General features: G+C 42.6%; 1 protein-coding gene across 1 annotated transcript; it reads right to left on the bottom strand.

Annotated features, from left to right (window-relative positions):
- Positions 1-2,861: 2,861 nt before the first annotated feature.
- Positions 2,862-27,577, bottom strand: LOC105898514 (transient receptor potential cation channel subfamily M member 4-like). Its single transcript, XM_031570008.1, has 28 exons — positions 27,344-27,577; positions 23,892-23,953; positions 21,056-21,233; positions 20,177-20,357; positions 19,816-19,985; positions 18,887-19,064; positions 18,482-18,546; positions 17,930-18,169; positions 17,657-17,759; positions 17,196-17,314; positions 16,809-17,105; positions 16,459-16,560; positions 15,938-16,066; positions 15,694-15,823; positions 11,331-11,476; positions 10,855-10,967; positions 10,610-10,714; positions 10,280-10,326; positions 9,956-10,185; positions 9,724-9,839; positions 9,407-9,539; positions 8,966-9,140; positions 8,525-8,690; positions 8,014-8,195; positions 6,346-6,478; positions 4,755-4,827; positions 4,297-4,390; positions 2,862-3,671 (listed from the first exon to the last, which is right to left on the bottom strand). The coding sequence occupies exons 1-28, from the start codon at positions 27,416-27,418 to the stop codon at positions 3,643-3,645; spliced, it is 3,771 nt and encodes a 1,256-aa protein (XP_031425868.1). The 5' UTR covers positions 27,419-27,577; the 3' UTR covers positions 2,862-3,642.

Raw genomic sequence — 27,577 nt, 5'->3', positions numbered from 1 at the left:
GAAGAGGCTAATCTTCTGATTAGAGTATGATGAGCCTGATGTGACACCTATTCCTAGACTGGCTAGTGCAGATGATTTATCGCTCATAAAATGACCAAATAGCACTGGTAACTAGGGCTAACTCCTTAGCTTAGAGTTCAGGTTGCTTAAGGCCACCAGTCGAGGCTAGTCAGGTTCTAAATTTCATCCTAGAATAGAGATTTGTCATTAGAGTCAAGGAGTCAAACTAAAAGCCCAATGACGAGAAAACCTTCGCAAAGCTAAAGCAAAGTAATTATCAGCATGACAAAGATTCAGCGGGAATCAATCTGGAGTCAATGCAGTTGGGCGGCTCTTCTGAGACAGTCGGAGAGCAGCTTTGATTGTCCGTCTTGCTCTCTCTGATCCCCAAGTTGCAAAAGTTCTCCTCTCCTATAACTCCCGGTCCACACGACTCTCTAGCCATGTATGGCGTCTGCTGAATGGGAATACTGCCAGGCACTGAATGGAGGTGCCAGAGAGTGAGAGGGAGAGAGAGGGAGGGAGCGAGAGGAGAAAGGAGGCCGACCAAGAGGCAAGGTGAGGCCGGGGTGAGCACAGGGCACTGTAAGGAGTGGACGTGATGGGACACAGTCAGAGAAGACCCAGACGTAGGGCGAGCCCATGATTTTATGCTCTTAAGTCAAATGTTCCACCCCTTTCTAAGCCTTAGGTGCAATATAGTTAGGTAATAGTTAGGTTTATATCTTAAATCTAAAACCCCAAATCTTTAAACCCAAACAATCTGTAAAACATGTAGTTGTATAATAAGCACATTGTACTATATAATCAATTACATGACTATTAACCATAGTTTATACACTGATTTTGCTAAATGTCTGCCTTCCTGCGGTTAATACACAGGAATGCTTTTTCCCCACCTCTCTCTCTCTCTCTTTCACATATGAATCTCAGGTTTCAGGGTAAAAACAACATCGGATAGATAACACATTTTCATTCATGCTGAGTCACATTCAGTCACAGGATGCTATGGAGCACGAACCTCCGCAAGTGGTGCGAGAGGTCTGATTCAGTTAACCTGGCTATGAACTATCCTAGCTATCTCTATCTTACGGTGGGTGTCCACGGCACAAATTACATGCGTTAAATCGCTAGGCGTAAAGTCAGAAAAATCACTGGCTGTAGCAAAGTTCAAGTAGCAAGTTCAGGTGCAGTGCTGCGCTAATGTAGCACATTAGCTTGTGAAAAATAATAATGATAGATGTAGCGGCAATCAGTCATGGGCTGAAATTTATAATTTGTTAATTTATTCCATCTAATTCATATATATCAGCCAGTTAAATCACGAAAACATTATATGTAACTTATTTAGCAGCTAGCTAGCTAACGACTACGTGTTTCCAATGGGTTTTCGGTTAAAGTGTTAGCAGCAAGCTAACAGTAATAGTCGAGAGCTTCAGTTAAGACCTACAATATTCTGTTTGACCTCACAGCATTCGTGTAGCATATAAACAACAAACCAAATAGTTTAGACATATAAAAAGTCGTGTAGATAACCTTTATTCACATAAAATATTTCCCAGTAACAGAGTTCTGAGACTCTGCCATCTTGTTTCGATATTTTTGATTACTCACGCCCCTATGAGCTACGTTGGCTTCCAAATCACACACACGCCGAACGAATTGGCTCTCAGCAGGCAGCAAATCGCTCTCATTTGCATAAAGTTAAAGAATGCCCAACTTTCAGCAGGCAGCAAAAACGATTTTTTCCTCAGTATGCAGCAAATCGCTTTAATTCTATCCCAATGAGAGCAGCACGATAACGCGTGCCGTTAGGGAACCATCTTTACTTTTGGTTGCTGCTAGCGTTTTATGAACTCATGTTAATATGTGCGAATATGAACTCTGAGGGTTTCTACTTTTTCCTATTATAATTGTATAAGTTAAATCGATGTAATTATAATTTAGACCTTTGTCAGGTTTTTAATGGCACACACGACACACTGGAACACACACGTGCATATATGGAGGCGACACAGGACACACACACACACACACGCAGGTAAGCCTGAGGTTGCGGTGAATTTATTTTCTGCTTTTTCCCATCCTGGACTGTCCTTCCTCAAGGACCCCCCAGGAGCAGTGGGCGGCTTGTAGCGCCTGGGGACCAAGTGAAGTGAACTGTCCATCTTCGGTCAGGAATGGACATGTGTTCTGTTATTTTGCATGTTTTTTCTGTTGGGGTCCTTAGTGGAGGAAACCCCTTGTGAACACAAGAACATGCAAACTCCACACAGGAGGAGATAGCCTACTTGAGCACTGTGCACTCTGGGGAGGACCTGCCCCCCAGAGCCAACAGCGCCCCATGTGGGAATCGAACCCATGACCTTCTTGCTGTGAGGCGGCAGTGCAAGCAGTGCAAGCAACTGAGCCATCGTGCCACCATGTGACTATAACATCAGCTAGATAACTAGCGATCTTCCATTTAAACTGTTTAAGGTAATTTAAAAGTTTCCTTAGCTAGTGAGCTAATTAGCCATAGCAACCAGGAAACACATTTGCTGCAAAGTTTAATTTCTTAAAATCAGCTCACCAATTAAAGGCAGTTGTGGGTTCAAAGTGACCACAACCACTTGCAGGTGATGTTAAATTGCTTAAATGACAATCCTGAGAGAAATAATGGGACATCAATGGAGCAAGGGCTTACTCTGATATCAATGTTCTCAAACACAATGTTCTCTCTGGTTGCCATTTCCACTGACTGCATGTCAGAAGATTGTTAGCACTTTTAAGTGTAAATGATAAATGAAAATAAAACAAAAATCTATTTTACACAATTACATTCAAATTCAAAAAGGCACTTAACATGAAAACACAACAAGCACACTTCAAAATATGAGTTTATTTGCAAAGCAGCTTACATAGGTCTATTTCCATGCTTTAGTTTCACATATAGCCTATCTATGACTTTCATCACAAATATCCATATAATCCAGTTCACATAGGGGAGACTTGTGTGACAGGAGATGTATCCATGACCATACAGTATTTTCATATGATGCCCATGTTAAGAATGTAAGCTGTTTTGTAATAAACCTCCGAATGAAATAAAAGGAACACAAAATACAGAAAAAGTTGACACAGTAAGTCCATTTTAGTATAAAAAACAAGTGCAAGTTTATCTACAATAGAATGAGGTGAAAGTGTCATACCCTGATTGAATCAAGTACTCTACTACGTCTAACATTAAACCTTGCACAGGACAGATAAAATGGCATGGCCGAAACACAATATAATATGCTGTCAAAACTTTAGTGAGTTGTGGTTGTACAACTGTGGTAATTTTGTACACTTGAAACTTGTAGCCTATGGTGATACATAGAGCAGACATCAGTAATATGTCAAAACTATGCAAACACACACACCAAAATATGGTTACATGGAGATAAAACACCTCCACCGTCTAACAAGCAAAACAAATGTAATGGAAATGTCAGAGCTTTTGGCGCTATATGCTAACAAATAACAAATAAATAGCCAGATTGTGGGTGGGTGATAGTCGCACCTGTGCTTCTATAAGTGTCCATCTGTATGTCTTCTCACCAATTTCCACTCCATCTCTCCCTCTGGCTCTATCTGTCTCTCTCTCCTCCCCGGTCTCCATCAGCAGCTGGGAGAACTGATGACTGAATCTAGGACATCAGAGACAGAAGAGACAAAACTGTGAGACACCAAAGGACTGCACCTGAGTCATGGACACAATGAGCATTCGTTTGTGAGACTGACCACCATAGTCTCTACAAACTGTTGTTTATTTATCTTAAGCAGACTAGCAGTGCGGGAAATGTGAACACTTCACCACTAAGTGTGCTGGCTAGGAACTCTGCACTCTGTGCACTGATCTCACAGGCATACCATTCAGTTTAATAGAAAGGTATTTATAAGGCAATAAAAACTCCCCCTGCCTTCAAATATATCTCAAACTGTGGCCGACATATCTCAATCATTACTCCAGACCGCAGAATACCAGCAGGCGTATTTTTGATAATGTGATATATTTCATTCTATGTTACCAATACCTGAACATTTAACCATTTCAATTATTACAGTGCATTGGGTATTGGACAGGTTGCACTTTAATGTGAGGCTGTTTGAGCAGCATGCTTTTAATTAGCTGCTATAAGCACGATGCAGCTCTTCATCCCATTAAGCACCCACCAGTTCAGCGTTTCATAAATACATATGAGCTATATTAGGAAGAACCTAGTTATGCCATAGAGATAGAAGAGAGGGTGGAGAGAGGGAGAGAGACTGTACCTCTTCGTGTGGGGGGAGGGCGTGGTGGTTTTATCAGGTTACTCTGGGACAGTGAATCCGCCATCCAAGAGAGGACGCTGGAGCAGTACTCCAGCTGAGAGAGAGAGAGAGAGGGAGGGAGGGAGAGGGAGAGAGAGGGAGGGAGGGAGGGTGAGTGAGAGAAAGAGAGAGAGAGACAGAGTGTATATGAGTGTGAACTTGATGGATCGTCTCTGGTCTGTGCTGAGCATGCACTTAAAACAGCTGCATCTCCAAATGAAGAGACAGCCATCATCTCTCAAACACACACATAAACACATGCACAGACACGCGTGCGCGCGCACAGACACACACACACACACACACACACACACACACACACACACACACACCACAAACAAGACAGTCAGACTGTTTAGCCACGTGTGCTTGGGTGTCACATGGGAGGGGGGAGAAAGGGGTGCACACCCTAAACTAACCTCTGACTCCAGCATTCTCAGCCTGCGGTCGTGGTCTCGGATCTCCACCATTTGCTTCAGTACGCTATCCACCCTTCAAGCAGACGACACAGAGAGCTCATCAGCCCCCAGGCAGAGTCACACCCAAACATGAAGCTAAGGCATGCCGGTGGCCTTGGGTCAATGGAACCCACATTCCACAACGCACATAAGACATGCGCTAGTTACAGAACTAGCCGCCCTGGATGTGTAGTCTTGTAACACCTGACCCTTGACTGTAAAACACATAGCTCATGAGTACAAATCTCGTAGAAGGCAAACTGAGACGATACAGCGTAAGACCAGGGATGGATTAACGAACGGGCCTACCGGGCCCAGGCCCAGGGGCCCATGAGCTCAGGGGGCCCCTAAGCCAGAGCCTCTGCGTGAAGTCGCTGTTATGTATCTCTTATTTGTGGTTGAAAAAGGTGTATTTTGTTAATTTGCTAATGGTTTTAATTGAGTGTACCTGTGCTGTGTTAGAAAATGTCCATGTGCGCCAGGGGTGTAACTATAGACAATGCAGCCAGCGTGGAAGATTCGTAGGCAAAGCAGACCCTGCTTTCAAAATGTCTTCAGACATATGGATGTCAAAGTGTCGCATGTTTAATGCTGTAAAGATCAAAGATGATTTTATGCTATATATTCCCTCAAAATGACAAACCTGTCTCTATCATGGTTATTATCATTTTTAGGGGGAAATCGTCAGTAGCAATCTATAACACAATGATATGCTTATCGTACACTATGGAAACTATTAAAAAGCCGATTCAATTAAATTAATAATTTCTTATTTAATTTGTTATTTTTGTCATATACAGATATGCAATGATGATTGCTGGGTAATATGTATCGTGTTCGCCAATGTCAAGTCTCTATTTGATCATGTGACGAGACGATACGCTATAGCTAGTTTAGGCGCAGAATCTGAACATCAAGACCTACAAGCTGACAGCACAGTCAGAGGCACAGTACACTTGTCGAACGACGCCTTTCAAACATAAAAGTGGTAATGCATGATTTGCTCTTTCAATGGACAGGATAGCCAGCCCATTCAGCCTCTCCTGCCCCATGCTGCTCAGGTAGGTCTTAATCAGTTTCAATTTGGAAAAGAATCACTCGGCTGTTGCCCTGTCACAGCAGTGCACCGAAGGTGGATGTTACGGAGTAAACTTTGACCTGTTTACTTTCCCAATACAATAGCCAAAGTATCTAATTCGACCGTTAAATCCAACACATTGTTGGTAATATATATATATATATATATACGCCTAATGGTGTTTGTGTGTGCGTGCGTGTTTTGCGAACGCAAAATTATTTTTTTTCACGAAGGGGGGGGGGCCTTTAACATATCCAGGCCCAGGGGCCCGTGGTTTCTTGATCCGTCCATGTGTAAGACATGCAAGTCTTTCTTATGTAAACACTAGCTCACACCAACAGTGAAAAGAATGCAAATGTCCCAAGAGGACGCAGCCTAAACAGTCGCTAGCTCTGACCCTAATTAGCACACGCAGTGAATCTAAGACAACTGCTATATGGGAACACAGGGAGGGAGCGGGACCAAATCACTGACTTGCTGGATGTGCGTTTGAGTCTTTCTGTGTCGCTCTCACGTTGCTTCTTGTTCTGGATGGACAGAAGATTCTCTTTCTGAATGGACTCCCACGTGTTGAGCTGGCTAGCCTTCCTGCCCCTGATCTCCAGAACTTTAAGGGAAAGAGAGAAAGACAGCGAGAGAGAGAGAGAGAGAGAGAGAGAGTAAAAACATGATTTACGTCCCGTGTGGGCTACTGACAGAAGATTCTCCTGGGGCTGAATGGGGAAACACACAGTCACCTACACTGAAGGGTCCATGTGGGCTTGGAGAACAGGAGAGGAAAAACCTAAAATCACGCACTGACAACATTCACTGGTTTTTTTTTACCTAAAAATGGTAAACATGAAATATAAACCACTATGGTTTTCATTAGTGTTTAGTTAGAGTTTCATATAGATAACTTATATTATACATACCGCAACAATTATATCAAATATAGCTGCAAGCAGCGATGCAGATTCCTCCAAAGATTGCGAAACCAGGGGAAAATGTATATTCTTCACAATTTTGGAAAGAAGAGTAAAAGAAGGAAAGAAGAGTGAAGAAGGGAAAGAAGAAAAGAAAGAAGTGTCTTGCTAAAGGACACTTCAACAGGGAATTGAACTTCCAATCTTCTGATTACTAAACAACTTCTCTACCCCTGTACCACTGACACCCAGGTTAATATCTCAAAGATTTGCTTAGATATTACTTCACTTCCTGTTTGCGCATTTTTTCTGCTGAATTTGAGTGGCTGTACCGGACAAACGGTTGTGAGGATCAAAATTATATGAATACGTTTTGTGAGGCTTGGTCTGAAGATCATCTCTGGTGATTTTGAAGAAGATTTGACCAAAATTGTAGGAGGAGTAAGCTTTCAAAGGTTTTTTGATAAAACCGGGAATAACAGAAAATCTATACAACCGAAAATTGGCGACATTGAACGTCGAATTCGTCTTGATCCAAGGAATCCAATGGTACCTCATTTTCGAAAATCGGTCAAACGGTTCAAAAGTTACAGCGTTAACAAAAGTCCAACTTTGACCCGTTGGTGGCGCTAGTGTGGTCTAGTGGGAGACATGAAACTTGGTGTGAGTGAAGAAGGGACTGTCCTTAATGAGTGTGCCAAATTTCAGAAAAAGTTACAATATGGGATTTGAGAAAAATTGTAGGAAGAGTAGGCTTTCAAAGCAGCTTGATAAAACCGGTAATAGCGTAAAATCTATACAACCGAAAATTGGCGCCATTGAACGTCGAATTCGTCTTGATCCAAGGAATCCAATGGTACCTCATTTTTGAAAATCGGTCAAACGGTTCAAGAGTTGTGTGTGTTAACAAAAGTCCAACTTTGACCCGTTGGTGGCGCTAGCGTGGTCTAGTGGGAGACATGAAACTTGGTGTGAGTAAAGAAGGGACTGTCCTTAATGAGTGTGCCAAATTTCAGAAAAAGTTACCATACGGTTCTAGGGGCTGCCATTGACTCCCATGGTACAAGAATAATAAAGCCTACAATAACAATAGGTTTCCTCCTGACGGAGGAATCCTAATTATAAAGTGGGCCCATGTAAACAAGCAGATAGACCTAATGTGGAATAAAAAATGGGCATCTTTGGTTCAGGTCAAAACAGATCCGTTTATCCCTGAAATAAAGGCCAAATGACTTACCGAAGTGTGTCATTTTGACAGAGGGCATCCTGCGGATGTTCCTCTTGATGAAGAGGTGCAGATGGGAGAGGATGATGAAGGGCGGAGCCAGGCAAGGCCGCGAGTGGTACTCAACAATCAGGTTGTACCGCTGGAATTTCCAGTGGACGTCGCTGTGCTCCTGAACTTTGTTGAAAGTGTAGCTGTAAAAGCACACACACACACGCGCGCACACACACACACACACAATGTAAAGATGAATATAATATAGCACTGATTTGGCTGATGTTGAACATGGATGGATCCATACACAGTCCTGCCAGGTCCAGGAATAGTGGCCTAAAGATTGGGGATCCATTGAGGGATCCACTCTAAGCCTCAAATATTTAAACTGCTCAAGATTTAAATCTTTACCAATATGCTGAGGTCACTATTACATTTAGCAGAATGCATTCTACTAGCATAAAACCTCCAAACCCCAGTATGTAAGGCCCAGACACCAATGGGCTAGTGTGCTGTGAGCATGTGGTACCTGAACATTGCAATGAGCAGATTGACCAGTAGGATGTTGGTGACCAGCAGGTAGACAGACAGCAGGATGAGCACCAGCCAGTTGGCATCAGACTGCGGACACGCCTCCATGCCCTCCTGAATTAGAGTTGCATTGCTTGTGCACTCTATCTCGCTGCGTTTGTCAGCTGAGCAGGGAGAGGGAGAAAGATTGAGAGAGTGAACACAGGGGAGTGAGAAAAGAATTTTAAGATTATGATAGTGGAGAAAAACTGAAGATATTAGGGTGATGAAAACTTTTCAATGTACATTATGTTCATTAAAGAAGACTGCTCCCTGCAAGTCACACCCATTATGTATTTAGAGACATGCTGTAACAGATGAATTATATGAACCTGTTAGAATTAATATTTCTATTTATATTATGCGATTTATTATTCCTAGAACAATTGTATTCACTGACCATCTATTTCATCCAGTGGTATCTGTCCATAAATATGCATGTATGGTCTGTAGAAAACTCGACGAAATATCCAACCAGGACGGGAATCATAAGAGTATAAAAGTGCTTGATTGGCTACTCCATAGGCCATCAGCCACACCCCGAGGAAAAACAGGAAGAAGAACACATCCTTCACCTGTGAGAAAAGGAACAGGAAGGGGTCATAAAGTGTTGATGTTCATCACTGTAAGGAGATTCACCCTGGAAATTGCTTGCTGCAGATTGTAGAGCACAGACCCATGCATTCATCACCATCCGTATTCAATTTATACAAAGAAAATGAATTTGGACAAAACACAATAACATAAAGTAAGAGGGTCTCAGCGTTTTAAGGCCCTAGTTTTCACTTCAGCGTACATCACTAACATTCTGGAGGTCATTGTCATCTACTCATTTTCTCACCATTTTCCCAACAATGATGATCTTGGGGCCCAGCTGTTTATGAACGGCAAAAATGTGGATGAGTCTCATGGTGAAGACCATATAGGTCAGGCACATCATTGAACGCCCAAACTTATACGACCATGGGAACATTCTGGAAATGTAGACACACAAAGGAATGGCCTTAATAATACGAATTATAAATATTGTCTGATATTTACTATACCCATGTGCACAGATGTATGGACAACTCATGAAACACACACACGCACACAAGCACACACACAAGCACACACACACACACACACACACACACACACACACACACACACACACACCTGCATATGAGGCCCAAAGAGAACAGAAGGATGGCGGTTAAGTCACATTTGTTCCAGATGTCCTGGATATACAACCGCATCCTTTGGAATACAGTGGTGGTTCCTACATAGAAAGACTGAAAGACAATACAATATTAGTGTGTGTTTGTGAATGCAAGTATGGGTGTGTGTTTATTCCTGCAGGTGTGGGTGTTTACATAGTTAATGTGTCCATTTTTGTACGTATGCGCACCTGTCGTATCTCCTCACAAACCAAGGTGAACACCCAAAAGTACAACACAAGCTCCATGGAGGTAGGGCCTTTAGGTGGTGGCTTGAAGTCAACCAATAGGATGTAAGCAAAGAGGAAGAGGAAGAGGAAGTACATCAGCACGTTGCCAAGAAACGAGGTAACGGGTGAGAACCAGAATTGCCGCCATCTGTGGAACACAAATGGTCGCTTTTGGCTGGAGAGGGAGGCTCCTATGGTGTCAGAACAAACCACAGTCAAATGTTAGGTATCTGTGAAAGGTCAAAAGGTCAACAGGAAGTGATTCAGTGAGATAAACTTAGGTACCTTTAGATTTGTCCCTTAAAGCATTATATTCTTCTGCATCTTCATTCCTGTAAATCAAACACATACAAAAAACAATCATATCAACACACAGTATATATTAAAATATTAAACAAATAAACATATTAAGCATGATTGCCCTGGATCCCCTTCTGGCATATAACTGCAGTCATAATCAGTATAAAAATGAGAGCTACAGTATGTTTCGAGCTAAACTTATGTTATGGCTTAAATAAGAATGGCTTGGAGAACTCTAGTTCTACTTGTGTGAGCTATGTTGGGGCAATCATTGTGTGCATGTATGTGTGTGTGTGTATGTGATGATGATCTTACGTGTGCAGGATGTCGCCGAGGGAATACACTGTGGCGTCTCCTCCTCCGTCCAGGCTGTCCCGGCAGTGAAAGACCTCCTCTATCTTCTGATCTTCCTCCTGTTCTCTGCGGAAAATCAAACACTGTCTTCAAGACGCTGAGAAGCAACACTGATGGGATAGAGGGCACAAGGAGAGAGAAGACAGGCAGAGAGATAGAAAAGATGAAGCCTACAGATGAAGATGAAAGATGATGATGGGACACACCTGAAGCTGATGAGGTTGGAGTAGATGAGAGGGGGGAAAAAGAAAGAGATGACGAGTTTCCACACCTTCGTGCAGCTCTCCATGTCACCCCACCAGATCTGAGAGAGCAATGCCTGTCAGAGAGAGAGATAGAGAGAGAGAGAGAGAGAGAGAGAGTGTGTGTAAGAGATTTATTAACAGGCTCAGGCAGATTTGACAAGTCATGTCTAACTCATCTACTGCAAGGTATCACATGGGAAGGTGATGGGTGAAGTGACAAACTACAGAGAAATCGGAAGATGGCAGAGTTGGTGGTCTGAATACTGGGGTATTGGCAAGCATGTGGGAGTAAGGCACTGGTAGGCATTGGGGAAGGTGCATAGTGTTATCGATCGGTCATGTAACAGGCACCAGGGGTTCAAGGCACACTTTTGTGAAGGAGGTTTGTGGAGTATTGGGATGAGAACAGTGTGTTGTGTGTGTGTGTGGAGCCTCACCTGAACACCATCATGGCTGAAGAAGAGTCGGGCATCAGCTGCAATGGCCATCTGCAAACACGTGCTCCCGGCCCACACTGGAGACTTCCTGATGAGCAGCGAGAAGGAGCGACTCTCACTGCTCTTATAGCACTCACTAAACACATCTGTAAAAAAAAAAAACACAGACAAAACCAGTTACAGCAACAAGTTACACACATGAACACTGAACTCACTGAACACAAGTGAATTACTCTATCTCTCCTTCATTAACTCTGTATTTAACCCCTCAAATCCGTGTCAGAATTGTGGGGTGAGTAGCACAAAGAGTCCTTGGAGTTCTGGCCCGAGGCCAGCCAACATGATACACTCTTACTTTAAACCAGGGGTGTCAAACATGCGGCCCGCAGGCCGGATCCGGCCCACCAGGGGGTCCAGCTCGGCCCGCCTGCACATGTGTAAATGATAAACTGAAGCACATTATTTGTGAAATTGCACTTGTTTTTCTTAATAAATGTCAAGGATTGTGAATCAGAATGTCTCTTAAGAATATGTAGGTTTATGAGTACAAACGTTTTGTAATTTTTTTTATCGCTCCAGTAATTGCTTCAAAAACAGCTTAAATGCGATGTCTGCTCCGGAGGCAGAAGTGCTCATTGCGACAGGCCGCAGCGCTCGCTGCTCGCTTTGTGACGCGCTTGACGTCAAACGCGTCACAAAGCGAGGGAATCTGCAGAGGAGAGCCCCGGCAGATAAACAGTGGGCTGATGTCTGAGTTTTTGGTCTTTATGTTTCTAGTTTATTGTAGAAAGACCTTAAAATAGGGTGTATCATCCAAAAACCTTCTCCAATGAAATATTGTCATTATGTATGCGTTATTATGCTTTGATTTGACTGGTCTGGCCCACTTGAGATCAAAGTGGGCAGTATGTGGCCCCTTAACTAAAATGAGTTTGACACCCCTGCTTTAAACAGAGGAACCCTTAACAACTGATAGTTAGCTAAGCTGTTTCAGGGATGCCATAAACAACAAAGGCTAGCCAGGATGCCCTGTCTGTAATTTAAGCCTTACTTAAAACTCATAACCTATTGGCATGAAATATGTGAGTCTCAGTTTAGGCAGCTCAGGGAGAGGTTACCTTTGCTTTGCACTGTCTGATGTTTTTTTTTTCCAAAACTCAGGCATCTACTAGCAGACTAGCCAAACTACTCAAGTTTTAGTTTACATTTAGATTTAAATTGTTGGTGACCGCACCCAAAAATATGGCAAAAGATCCCTCCATGCATCCCAGGACACACTAATGTGTGGCACTTGAAATGGGTTGGTTACTAAGCCACAGGTAGATGCCATTCCCTGAGCTCTGCCTGGAGGTCAGTGGTGTACCCCTACTACCTGAGCTCTGCCTGGAGGTCAGTGGTGTACAAAAAAGTCATTTTTTGTATGTGTCATGGCAAAAAGTGACCGGGCGCAAAAAAGAGTCCGGGTGACGTAATATTGGCTTTTGAACGAGTGACAGTTGCTATACCAACGCTAGCATTACGTAACCCGGACACTACCTAACCCGGGAACTTTTTGGCTATCAGTCTCAAGAGTCGTTCGAAAGCCATCAGCTACTTTTTAGTCGCTTAATATTGTGCCTAAACTATGACGTATTCCGTTTTAGCTACACCTTAATTGTGCCTAAACTATGAAGTATTCCGTTTTAGCTACACCTGGCGGTATCCTGTAAGGAAGCAAATTTCAAATGGTTTAGCCATGAGGTTTAGCTAGTATCTCGTTAGCGATTAGCAATTCCTCCCGTTGTGCTCTATGTCAGGGGTTTTCAACCGGGGGTCCGCGGCCCCCTGGTGGTCCGCGACGGCATTGCAGGGGGTCCGCGACATGAGCCTATCAGTTCCCCATTTTTTTTAATAAATTCGCTTTTATATTTCAACACATTTCCAGATTACACTTGCATATTGTGAAAAATATCTAGAATAAGAAAAATATGTCTAAAGCAGATTCACGCTGACAGAATGTAGCCTTGCACCTATCCAGTCTATGATAGCCTGTGATTTGCTAATGGTAATGCATTGCATCCCTAATGTCACACCATACGCATATTATTCATAACGTACAGTCTGGCGCACGAAGTTGACAAGCATCTGCGGTAAAGCATAGCCTAGGTGTACTTTTGAAGTTTAGTCGAAAAAGTAATACTTTTGGTGAACGACTGAAGTTATCTACTGCCCTTAGCTAACATTTCGTTCCAATGTCGAGTTAGCTGGTCAGAAGCACCAATGGTGCAGTGTTTAGTGAGGAGAGGGACAGACTGCCATGACGGAGGGACAGGCTGCCACGATAGAGGGGCAAGGACAGGCTTCCAACAAAGCTACACCTTCACAGGATACAGGGAAACAAAGTAAAAAAAGAAAAAGAAAACACAATGAGGAATACATCAAATCACAAGATTTACAGTGACGACAGACAGAGCAGGAGAGGAGGTACCACTGTGTTTCGTGTGTTCAACATTACTGTCAAATGAAGCCATGAAGGCCTTGAAACTATTGCGGCATATGGAGACGCTTCACGTTTTCTTGAATGCCAAGCCTATTGAGTACATGCAACAGATGTTGCGTGATTTTCATTAGGGGTGGGAATCTCTTGGCACCTCACGATTCGATTCCGATTCAGAGGTCAACGATTCGATTCTAAACCGATTATCGATACTAAACCGATTATCGATTATCAATTCTAAACCGATAAAACGATTATCGATGCATCTCAATTTTTAAAACATTTGAGTTTGCTACTCAGAGTCTCAAATCACTTTCTACTTTGTGTTTGATAATTAAAGAAAATCAACAGATGAATTACCTTCTCTATTTTTTTAATTAGAGAAAAAGCTTTTCCTTGTCACAATTATGACTTTCTATGAACAATGCAATAATCGATGCAGTTTGCATTTCAACACAAAACGGATGTGTAAAAAAAAAAAAAAAAAAATCAATTTTTTTTTTTTTTAATAAATCGATTATGAACTTTTCTGAATCGAAACAGAATCGTTCTAGAGATAATCGAGATAAATCGAAGAATCGATTTTTTCCCCCACCCCTAATTTTCATATGACTAAAGTTCTGGATAAGTTGTCAGATAGAATTTCCAGAGCTTGCTGCAAAAGCAATGAGGTGTCTTTTGCCCTTTCCAACTACTTTTTTACACTGGCGTACTTGAAGAATAAGTACAGGGCAAGGCTTGCACCAGAGAATGATATGAGACTGTTGCTGTCTACCATTTCGCCAGGAATAGACAGACTGTGTGGACTTCACCATGCCCAGATATCACACTGATAGGTCTCCCCTCTCTCTACACACACACACACGCACGCACGCACGCTCGCGCAGGCACATCAGTGGGCCACGGATTACTTTCTAGTCAGAATGGTGGTCCCTGGGACAAAACCAGTTGAAAACCCCTGCTCTATGTGGTGCAAACAATTCCCTGTTTTGTGAAATTGTAATTGTGGGTGCCGTCGGATATGTCTATTAATCACAACACATTAAGGACCTTCTTAAAGCAGCCAACGGAGGAATTGCTAATCGCTAACGAGATGCTAGCGGCGAAACCTGTTGAAATGTGCTTACTTTGACACTATAACAAACTAGTGAGTCAACAACTTTCCTAACACAGTCAAACATCAAGCACATGGTTGTTTGCTTGGTTTATTGCAGGTAAAATACAGGCAAGCTGGTCTCAGGTAGCAAAGTGAAAAACACTCTTTTATTTGTTCATAAAGCCTTAGTGGGAAAACTGCCTAATTATCTCATGTCACTTTTAAAATTAAAATCCATCTGTCATAACATACGGTCACAGAGCCTCATCTCCCTTGAAATCCCCCTTACAAAAACTAATACATGTAAAATAGCTTTCAAGTTCTTTGCTTCCCATAAATGGAACACTGTTCAAGTGGAGTTGAAATGAACCAAGTATTTGCCTGTCAACCAATTTAAGAGCCTTTTAGATGCTAAGGATGTGCCTCAATGCTGTTTATATATTTTATATATATATATATATATATATATATATACTTAATTTCTGAGTTGTTTAATGTGTTTTGTTTATTTATTTTGTCTGTTTTGTTTTGTTATGGTTTGTTTATTTATTGTTCTTCTGTACTATGTAGCCTCAATCAGGGCATTGCTGCAAAAGAGCCCTGTGCTCAGTCAATTCTCCCTGAATAAACAATGATGATGATGATTATGAAAGTATAATGCAAGATGTTCTGGGGTAAATCCAAAAAGAGCCCGGGTGACGTAATGCTAGCGTTGGTATAGCAACTGTCACTCAAGAGTCGTTCGAAAGCCAATATTACATTATTTTTCATCATTCCCGTGCTCCTCTCACCGTGTGCCAGGTTCTCAAAGCGCTGGGCGAGCTCCTTCATGGCCAACTTTGACTCGGTCTCATTCTCCATCTTAGACAACTCTCTCAGTATCTTACAACCACTGAGAGCACTAAGGACAGACTCTCCTGCCTGAGAGAAAGAGAAAGAGAGAGGCAAAATAAAGGCAGGGCAAACACACATTTGAAGGCAAAAGGACTCGGCCACTGGCCTCAATGTAGATGTCAGAGGAGAGGGGGCTTGTACCATCTCCCAGAAGAAGATGGCCATTTCACTGCGGTTCTGCAGGACGGCCCAGATAAAGAGGGATGCCCAGGGAGAGAGACAGCGCTGGTCTTTGTATGAACACTCCCCCAGCAACAGCTTATTCACTTGCTGAACAAGAGAAAGGAAGGATAGAGGAACAGGGAGAGACAAGGGAAACAGAGAGGGAGACAGTCAGACAAACATACTCTACCAAGTCAAATATCAAGTAATAGGTTAATCATAACGTAGCTTTGTGAGATGTGGATCTACATTTACTGTACGCACTGACTTGTTTAATATAGATGTATGTGTCATATTGTCATTACACAGGCTTTCGTCATCTTTACTGACATGTGAGAATACATCAGCCATAGTCCTAGGTGCCGTGACAAACCCATAATTGGCTGGTAACTATTGCTCCGACTGACACAGACAAATCTAAAGGCCCTATTGATCAACAGTGCTCTTGGTTGCAGATGTTTCCACAGTCTGTACATGATGCTGGTAAGTATGGGCCATACCTTCAGTGCTTTTCTTGTGCTAGTACCATGATCCAAACGCAGTGGACCAAAATAGAAGGGCTGACAAACATCTCCCAGTATCTCCCACAATACTCGTGATACCTGAAACAACATGGCATTGTGACTAAAAAGCTAAAAATGCATGGTGGTAAATCACATCATCACTGTAGTTTTAACTGACAATCAGACAACCACTATCAAGGTCTCAGTCACATAAGACATTAAAAGCAAACCTCTTTCATGCAATTATACAGATTATTACTGCTTTGAAATGATGTTAGTGCAAGCCCCAATTGTTTTCAGAGCATTCACTCCTGACCCTTTGTGATGTGCGCCCTTTGAACTCTTACCTCATAGAGGCTGAGCTCGTTAGCTAAGCAGGGGTCGGTGATGGGGCTCTTAGGGGGGGTGCTGGGATCAGGGGCTGGCACGGGGGCGAGGTTGGAGGCTACCCCCTGTCGCTCACTGAGCATACGCTGCAGCAGGGTGTAGACCAGCGAGCTGTCTGACAGCGAGCTGTACAGGCTCTCCAAGCGCTGATTGGTCAGGTAGTCCAGGATGTTCAGGCCGTTCTCCGTGAAGAGACGCACAAACTGAGGCTTGTCGTTCACCAGCGCGTCCGTCATGGAGTCTTCCAAGTCTTCGTACTGAGGGGCGAAGGCAGGAATAAAGATCAGGAGGGGTGTTTGAAAGAAGCTGTGTTATGGCTGAGAGGGCCGTGGTGGTCATACACTCACCCGCCACTGGATGTCCCCATTGAAGAGCTCGCTCTTGGCGATGTCCACTCTGTTCCAGGCTACGGCCAACTTCAGCTCCTCAATGTTCTCACTGGCGTCACTGGACACGCGCTTGCTGGCTGAATGCCATTTCACAAACACATTTGGAATGAATAATGATTTAATAATTGATGGCTACATAAAACAAGTGATTTAGTAAATGAGACTTTTTCTTTTCTGCTTTTTCTCTCCATCCTCCTCTCTTAATGTCTTTTAGTCTTAAAAAGTTTCCTCTGACATCTGGGATTGTGAGAAAGTCTTTCTCGATCTTAATCCCCACTCCCTCTCTCATCACGTTCTCTCATATTATACTTATATTTACAGTGCACATCTTTTCTCCTCTGTCTTCATTTCTTCACCCTCCCCCCCCACACACACACATTCTATCACCCTAATTATCAATGGCAACGTGTAACTGATACCTCTGACCAAGGCCTTCAGTAAGACTGTGTCAAAGTCATCTGCCCCTTCCTGTTCCCCGTGGAACACAGTGATCAGGTCCCTGTTCTGGTAAATGCTGAGAGCCTAGAGAGAGAGAGAGAGAGAGTAAGAGAGGGAAGAGAAGAAGACACTGATGAAGAGACAAAAGGGTTCAAACAAAGTCCACAAAAATGTACAATGTACAAAAATGTAAAATGTACTCATGTACGAGCAGCCAGCATTCTCTGACACACAGAAGGGTGTGTTAACCTTACCCGGTCCACTAATTTCTCCAGGTCAGCCTCGCCAGGGAAGGCCTTGCTGATCCGGTCCCGCACCCGCTCCCTTTGCTCCATGTTGGGGCCATCTACGCCCTCCCCGTCTGCAGGGGGTGAGGTGGGGCTCTTGGGCATCGCTGACAGCTCATCCAGGAGCTCACAGATCAGGTCGGCTGCAGGGCCAGAACCCTTCAGAACCAGCCACGGTGTGGCCTTACGCAGGGACAGATCCACCCTCTGTGTGGGAGAGAGATATCTCTGAGAGGTTCACATCTCAGGATATGGCCAGGTTGAATGATACATATGTAGGCGTACATCCCCTTAATCTGATTACATATACACTCAGTAACAGAACAGCAACTGTATCGGAATTGTGTAAAAGTCAGAGACATTGTATTACTTCATTGAATAATTTTAAATGATTACTCATCTAACACATATGTTCTTTATTTTCTAAAGTCAGAAAGACATAGAAATAACAGGAAACATACGAGGACGCTGGTACACTGGTACACTGGTACACTGTGATCAAAGATTATGAAAAGTTACCTCTAGCATGGAGACGTCTCCGGATATTAACATACACAAGACTGGAATCTCAATACTGCCACTGCCTGTGAGGGACCAAATCATCGGACTCAAGAGCCGCTCATCACTGAACACTCACTACTTTATCTTGCTAATTTGTGTCACCAGATCATTCAAACCAGATAATTCAAAATGATCAGTAATGCAAAGCAAAATGGTGAATTACAGTATATCTGAGATCTAAAAAAAAATGTATACTTTGTTTTGTTTTGAACTTCTACATTTTGAACCACTGCGGTGACATGCACGGTATGATCAACTAGTCATGAAAAGTGCAAGTATAAAAATGACCAGCAGAGGGTAGCTTACGCTATCTTACCTGTTATACAATTTATCCAATAATGTCAACAATCAAAAGACTCTCACCCCAGATGCCAGTGCGCTGATGGGATATGTAGTCCTCTAAGTTAGCTCTGAACCCCATCTCCCCTCCTCTGCGGCCTACACTACCATCATCCACCAGGAGGAAGGCCTGGTAGTTATTATCCAGACATCGGGAATCTCGAGAAGTATTCTGAACATAATACCGTGCAGGGAAACTTCCCTAAGAAAGGAGGGAGAAAGACAGAACGAAAGACAGAGAGAAAGAAAATAAGAGAAAGAGAGAGAACATAAGCATATGATGTCAACCAAAAGTTATGCATGAAGTACATATGCACGTTGAGGGGAGGGTACTGTCAGTATTTGGACTCGTCTGATTCTGTGTGTGACATATCTTGTGTTTTTGTTGTGGTAGCCATGTGCCTGTGTTTTGGTAGCCATGTGCTACCGTGTGCTCTGCCCCTTGTCCTGTCTTTGTTATGTTTCCCGCCTGTTCTGCTCCTCACCTGTTCCCAATGATTACCCTGCCTATTAAAGCCTGTCTTGCCTCATGTTCCCTGTCAGATTGTCGCAACTGTTGTGCTACCTGTGCACTAGGTGGATGCACCTGTGGCTGTTCATTACGCTACCCTGTTCTGTGAGTTGTCCGTGTTTCGAAAGTGTAACCTGCCTGCTTAAGTTTCTTGGAAAGATACTCAGCCTTTTTTTAGAGAAGCTTTTTTGTGTTTTTCGGCGTGGATGCCTACAGTGGTCGTGTGCCCTGTTTTTTGTGTTTGGCTTTTTGGTTCTTCTGTGCTTTTGTGGAATAAATCTTGCTTCAACCGATCTGCGCTTGGGTCCTCGTTTGAATTCCTGACAATGTTCGCAATTAAAGCCAGTTTGTCTGTTGGTATGTGCGCGTGTGAGTGTGTGTGTGTGTGTGTGTGCGTGTGAACTCATGCATGGGGAAGGAGTATTGTGAGAATATATCTCACCTGTGGATTGATAAGCTGCTGGCGGTTGTGCACAAGGCCCCAAGGTGCCACACCCAGAGCAATGACCTTGTTCTGGGATACAGAGGAGGCCGCTGTCCCATGATCCCTCACTGCCTCCCCAATACAACGCCCAACGCCTTCCCTAAGGCCCCCAGCCAATATCCACGCTCCTGAGAGAGAGAGAGAGAGAGAGCAATACAGAGGAAGATTGTGTGTTATGATGACACCACTCTATTTACACAGAATACACAAGGGACGTGGAGCTGAGAAAAGACAAGTGTCCTACAGTGATAGGAACAGAGTGTCACCCTTGTCAAATCCCTCCGAACCAGACAACACAAAACAAACTCCCACAATGTACCTGTGCTTTGTGCAGCCCGCACCAGGCCCTGCCGGAGGACCTCCCTCACCCAGGGCTTGGCCACCTCCTTGCCCTCGCCCCCCACTACAGACACCACCAGGTTGGGGGCTGGCACCCCCCAGTGGGCTGTCATCAGCGTGTACACAATCTGAGGGGCTGTGTCACACGACAGGCGCAGGAACTGGGAAGCGGGACGGGAGAGGAGACGTAAATACCCAGAACATTTTCTTCATTACACACTTGATCCATAGAGATAAAGACAGCATTACACTACATGTCGGCTGGTATGGTTCTACTGAGAGGAGATTAGAAATAACAGTGTTAGTCCCTGCTGCTCTCTGTGTAATTCGTTTTACTATAAGCACAAAGCTTGATCACAGCCCTAAATAGTCAGTGAGCGATCACATGATGGCTACTCATGGTCCCTATTCATCTGTGAGTTGTCCTGTGAGTTCATCAAAAAAGGCCAGAGGCTGGAAATAAGAGCAATACAAGCCTCTATTCACTCATATCTGTGGAGACATAATGTTGAAAGGACTGAGGTTAGTAAGTGCAAGGAGGCAAAAACAGAAGGCAATCGTACATAGGAGGTTTAAGTAGACAGGTATAATACCTTTATACAAGATAAGAGGTGAAAAACACATCTGCATCTTTATTCAGGCTCACAAACATCTGGCATGCATGTAAAGATAGTCTCTGACCCATGAATGGAAAGAGATTAAAGAAAAAGAAATAGGATGAAGTAATATTGGGTACAACAGTGACAACAGTTGGGTACAACACTGACGTAAAAAGACAAACATCTGGAAGAACTCTTCTGACTGACTCAAAGAGCGAAGGCTGAGAAGCAGGAAGCTCTGGAGGTCAGAGGGTACCCACATTACTGTGTCTTCTGCCAGCCCCAGCGAACTCCAGCTCCCCAAAAGCATCTGTGGGGTATTCAGAGGAATGCTGGGCGCTGGCCCACTGGCTCACGATGGCAGCCCCAAAATAATCCCCTGTGGCGATGGAGCTATGCATCTCTCGCGTCCCGCCACACTGACAAAGAGCCCCATTGCTGAGAGAACACACAGAGAGAGGGAGAAAGAGATGAGCTGAGACTAGGATTAATGATGTGGCCGTGGGCCTATTGAAATTCCTAAATAAATAGCAGGAATTTGGGCCTGGTGTCTTGAGATCACAACAGCAAAAACAAGAAAAAAATGACCACTGCTTCTGCTGCTTACAACAACAACAGCAACAACAAAGACAACAAGCCCTGCCTTTTGGTATACTAGTATTAACATCAGTTCTGCTTGCTCTGATATGGATCTAATGACTTAAGCATTGTTCGCAATTTCCGATAAGGTCATCAGGCTTGCCTTGCACTTTGAGCCACAATACCTTATACATGCAACGTGAAGGTCAATGAGAGGTGAAGCCACCAGTGAAGGCACTAGGATTTAAGAGTTAGTTTATTAAATATATTCCATAGTCAATAATTCAATATATCTCATTCCTAGTGGTAACTTGTAGTGTTATTTGAAGAACATGGAAGTTGTAAAAACTTCTCATGTGTATTCTGTTCCTGGCCTACATGAGGTGTGAGAAAGCCCTCAAAGCTTCCTCCCTGACCAGAGACAGATAATAATTTGCATTTAGGTATCCACCCCCCCTTGCTTTCCAAGAGTTAAAAGACTGTGATTTCCCAAGAGACAGTCAGTGAAAGAGATTTAGGCCCCGTGCACACGGAGTCTAGTTTGCCTGAACCCGGATTCATTTTTCACACAGATCCACTTTTTAATCGCGTGCACACAGAGCCGGGTAAAGAGATATTTACGTGCACATGAACCCAGCGAATCCGATTGAATCCGCTGTAGTACATCCCCCACGCCTGTTGGTGGCGCTTTAACGGTGCTACCAACAACCGAAGAAAACGGAGAAGAAGACAGGAGCATGCTAATAAAGTGACATATGACAGTAGTCGAACTCCAACTAGCAACGTTTAGCCTAGCCGCATAGCCTACATTTAATCTGCACAGTAACACATTATGGTGGTTTATAAAATCAGTGGTCAGAGCAGACTGTAGGTTAGGCGAAAATAATTATATTTGTTATTGATAATAAAAAGTTAGAACAGTGCAACAAAGCAATGTGCAACATGACATGTCTGAGTTGTTTAAATGCCTGTGCTTTATGAAGATGCTGAGCTTGAGCACGAGAGACCACAATGCAAGTGGTGTGGATCCTGGATGTTCCCTGGTTTATTTGCTTCCAATGCCATGGTTTTATTACTAACAACAAATGTAGGCTATTGTTGAGGGCTTTGTCCTTTACGTACTGTACCTCTGAAGTAATGTTAACGCTAGCTAGTAGCTATCGCTATTGTTGTCTGACAGGACTAAAGCTAACCTAACATTCATCTTTATTACAGACCGTTTTGAAACTTCCGTCTATAATACAAATCTTTTCACGTCAGATTTGCTCACATAGGCTATTGCTGACACTTTTAAAACCCGGTTTTGTAAAATTGTCTGATGCAAATAGATTAAACAGTGATAGATTAAAGTGTGGCTTGTTAATGTCATCCCTTTCCTAACAACATCGATTTAGATAGATAGATAGATAAACTTGTATTAATCCCGTTAGGGAAATTCACGTGTAATAGCAGCAAGGTAATGGGAAGATTTTTTTTTTAAGCTGCTACGACAGGCTGCCTCACTCGCCGCGCCATGGCAACCCATTCAGTTATTAAATAATGCCGGTGGTGTCCGTTGTTCTGGCTGGTCTCTAAAATGACGTCCAACTGGCTAAGTAAGACCACGAAAAACTATCCACATGTAGGTAGGTAGAGCAGCACACTATCCCAATACAAACAACTAAGCACAGTAGAAAAGTGTAAGTCACGAAAAAGGAGCCACGTCATACATTTAGTTTATGTTGTTGCTGTTATGAAGTGAAGCAGTGGGGTTAATAAGGGTTCAGCCTGAGGTTGTGAGGCGATCACGTGGGGCAATGACATCATCAGATTAGAAAGGGTAGGGCGTGCGCACGAACACCAACCCGCGAACAGATTCGAGTTTACTCACTTTGGACCCCCGATTCAAAGGAGTGCGGATACAGTGTGGGGATACAGTGGGTTCGTGTGCACGATAGGGCTATCTGGAGACATTTCTCTCCGGGTTCAGGCAAACTAGACTCTGTGTGCACGGGGCCTTAGGTGGAACACACTCAGTGAAATCTATTTTCTCTCCTCCTCTGGTGTACATCATTGAAATAATTAACCTGGACTTGGTTATTCATCACTCTGACTGAGTCTCCGATATATTTGGGATATATAAATAATTCCCATCATATACTAGCTGCTGTGCTTCTGTGTAGAAGGAATGGTAACACAAAAACAAATTATTCTTTAATCGATAGATAGATACTTAAGTTATTACATCAGTGACTTATTTTGTTTATTAAATGTTATAATCCACATAGCCAATAGTACAGTGAAGGTATTGATGAATCGGTATCAATTAAAGTAAATACATGTCACTGGCTATTCTTTTTGACCCTGTCAAAGCTGGATCAGCCCTATGAGACGAAGGTTGAAAGAATGCCTTTCCACATGGGTATACCATCTTTAAAAACACAAAGGGTTTGGGTTAAAGCACTCCAGCTCTGAAGCATAATCAGTGTATGTGAGTGCACATAAAGACAAATATCAGACAACTGAAACAGGCTGTACCTGAAGGAGTCTTCCACAAATGCTGTGCACACTCTCTTCTTAATGATCTTTGGAACCCAGCTCTGGAGGGAACACAGTAATACATAAATTAGACACATTAAGTTAGATGTGCTCTAACTGTTTGATACATTTGGAGTTCAAACACTTCTGGGGCTTCCACCATGACCATTAGCAGTAGACAAATCCATGAAGCTAGCAAGGTCTGACTTCAGATAAAGTAGATATAAATAGGATATCAACAAAGACGACCATATTTAAAATTCTGGAAAGAAAACTCAAGATATGTCACAATGTGTTTTATTAGCTTTAGTAGCTTTATGAACCCCCTAAACTTGCTCTATAATTTAGGTGAAAAGGTGTCTGTCACTTAAACTAGCTGTAACGCATAGTGGTGCGTAATAAGACCACTGCATAAAAAAATGAAAGAATGTGCAAGAATTAACAGTGTAATATATATGTAATGTATATAACAGACTGACACACTCAACATTAGCCAGAAAAATATATTTTTTTAAGTTAAAGTGTTTATTGGACCTATTGACAAAAAACAAAACAACCCCAAACGTAGTCATTTACATATATGATGTTTCTTTGTATCATATTTGATACATGTGGTACCTTTGTGGTAATTTATTGATCACACACATTTTTATTTTATACATTTTTATTTTAAAAAGAGTTTCTGAGATATGATTTTTCTGTCAGTAACATGAATTGAAATACATAAACAACGTAGGGATTTACAGATGAATTATCTTAAATACTTGTACATATTTCATACTTGTTAAACACCTTCTGTATCATATTTGATACACACAATTTCAACACGCTTTGTAGGAAATGTTAAGCAATTATAAGCTGCTTCAACATAGTACATTTATTACAATTATTACATTTATTACAATGTATTACAATCATTTATATTATTGAAATATAAATGTTATTCTTACAATAGATTTTTTTTAAATTCCAAAGACTTCCCTGCAAATCCTTGTGAGCCTACATGAAGGCAGACATTTGGGATACAGCATTCAAAGGCCCACTACTGCCAACAGTGCACAGATAATCCACAAGAGGGCAGAAGATGTGTCAGATGCATGCAACAGGTTTTTCAGGGATTGATCATGAAGTCATAGATCAAAAACTCTGTATAGTAGTTTTAAAGTAAAGTGCAGTTACTTAGGTTTCCCACAATTTGACTCCCTGAAACAACACTGAATGAGAAAGATCCCTAGGTTTCCAAAAATGTAAGGAACTATGCTTTGTGATTGTGCCAGCTGTATTCAAAAAGGGTGTGAAGCAGTAACACTATATGACCAGCTGTGCACATGCAGGACAGGGGTATGTTATCATAGATTTAAAAAGGCAGCAGTCATCAGACTCCAAGCACAATTTGCCCCAAGAAGTGAAAGATTGAATAATTTTGTAAATGTTCTGTAAGGTTTTAAAGTCTAAATTAATTTTGAAGATAGACCAAACCATGTCAGAGGAACATAGGAAAACATTATGTAACTTGTTGTAGCAACATCTTGGAACAACATGGATCATTTGTTTGAAATTGGGTAAATAGCTTCTACATGCCATTATTAATGAGCCTACACAATTCCATCAACATTGTTCATTCACACAACTGTGTATTAGCTGCTGAATTTTGAATGACCATAGTATAAGCACATTTCCAAATTTTAGCTTAAGTTGTTCTTGAGATGTTGAAATTTGTCAGTTGCAGTGTCTCCTCTGGACGAAATTTAACAAGTGTCCAAAAAATGTGGTAGCAATGCAGGATGTCACATTTCATAAACTTTTAACCTTTTTATCGCAAGATATTGGCAAGTAACTGCTAGATTTTGGCATTTAACATTATTATTTACTAGGTGGTGCTACTCCACAAATGAGTCGTAATGAGCTAGGGTCATGCAGCTCCTAAAGGCCAACTTGCCATAAAAATGTCTTACTTTTTGGTGAAACTGTTGTTGAGGGAAAACTGGTTAAATTGACACGGAATAGCCCTAAAACATGACCTCATGACAGCCAAGCACTGACCTTGTACATTGATAAGAAAACACAAGGGGCAGCTTCATTGGATAGGGGCACAACATTTACCCATTGTAAATCAGTCACAGGCATATTTGAAGTGACACGGATTACTCAAGAATACAGAACATATTTAGCAGTGCCTCCTTGTATCTGGATTTCGGTGGCAACACAGTAATAGTGGGGCCAACTGACTATGACCTGGGGTTCCAAGGAACCACAGAGATTCAGAGTTGTTGACATTACAGACTGGAGCGGGTATAATCTCCGCCGGAGTACACCCGGAGAGACTGGAATGACAGGAATGCAGTGCGGTATAGCTACTGAATTAAACACTGAAGCGATCAATTCGTCACACGCTCAATAGTCAACTGTCAGGCTCTCTCTCTTTCTCTGTTTTCTCTCTCTACCTCCTTGCAGGTTTGTTTGGGTAAACAGACGGAGATAGCGTTCTGTTAAACAACATGAGCTGACTGTACACCGATAAACAGGCAACTCACGGGAGGTTTAAATCTCTCTGGGCAAAACTTTCGGTCATATATGCAAAGTCTGATACCGTGTCAAAACGTGAAATAAATAATCGTAGCAAGTAGCGTTAAACAAATGAATGGCAAGTAGTGTTGATGTAAATCAACCTCTTCCCCGTGCCACTCGCGCTTAACCAAATTCGCACTGTGCGCTCCAGCCTTAAAGTTTGAGGGCGGAGTGCAATTGGTCACGAACACCGGCTGTATTGGTCACGAGAGTTCTGTGTTTTGAAAACAACCAGCTCCCTGATGGTCTGTCAGAAGTAGCCATAACACGTCCATTTATGACATAGGTAGCATTGATCATTGACAACTCTTTCACTGAACTGCCTTTCTCTAGCTGGTTATTTGTGGCCTATAGCCTACGTAGGCTATAGGCCTACGTATCGCAGGACGCTATATTTGTAGTTTACAGTATTGTAATATTAAACTAATCTTAAAATCTACTTTTCATCTCAAATAAAATTTGAACTGTGTTGTACTAGCACAGTGTGACAGCCTACTAGTAAGAAATAATGGATTCGGTTTTTAAAACCATAAAAACAGAGCCGGGGCTACAGTCTATGCTGACAAAAATAAGGGCATCTGCGGCTGGACAATTTATAGGCTATAACCTTTAGGACTAACATGGGAACCTGTGCCACACAAGTCTTAACTTGCACACCTGGAACAGTCGAGCAGAGTGTTCCAAAAGTGGACTACTGTCGGCAGGATTTTAGCATGGGTTATGCTAATTGTATGCATGCAGTAAGTGGAGTTGCGAGATTTAGGCAATACAGCAATTATCATGAAAATCATAAAATAAACATTTGGCTATTTTAAACCAGCATTGGGCATGTAGCCTACATTAGTAATTCCATCTCAACGTCAGCATCAACATTTATGACCTACCTGATCCTTTTCTGATTTTCTGGTTCCATCTTTACCTCCTCCACCTGCATCATTGCCCTTCTCCGCTTCTTTCATGGTTCTGTCCCCCTCTCTCTCCCGTGTCAAAGACACCGAACTCCCGTAGCCTATTTGACAGACAGTGCCCTTCACTTGCTAGGTTGAAGAGACGACGCTTGCCGTTTGATCCTTCTGTAGAAGCGGTTCGTCTCTCAGCCCCTCCCACTCAAGAAGCAG

Source organism: Clupea harengus, chromosome 1 (genome assembly GCF_900700415.2).
Source record: "Clupea harengus chromosome 1, Ch_v2.0.2, whole genome shotgun sequence".
NCBI classification, from domain to species: domain Eukaryota; kingdom Metazoa; phylum Chordata; class Actinopteri; order Clupeiformes; family Clupeidae; genus Clupea; species Clupea harengus.
The sequence above is the reverse complement of the archived record's forward strand: the minus strand, read 5'-3'. Positions and strand labels throughout refer to the sequence as shown.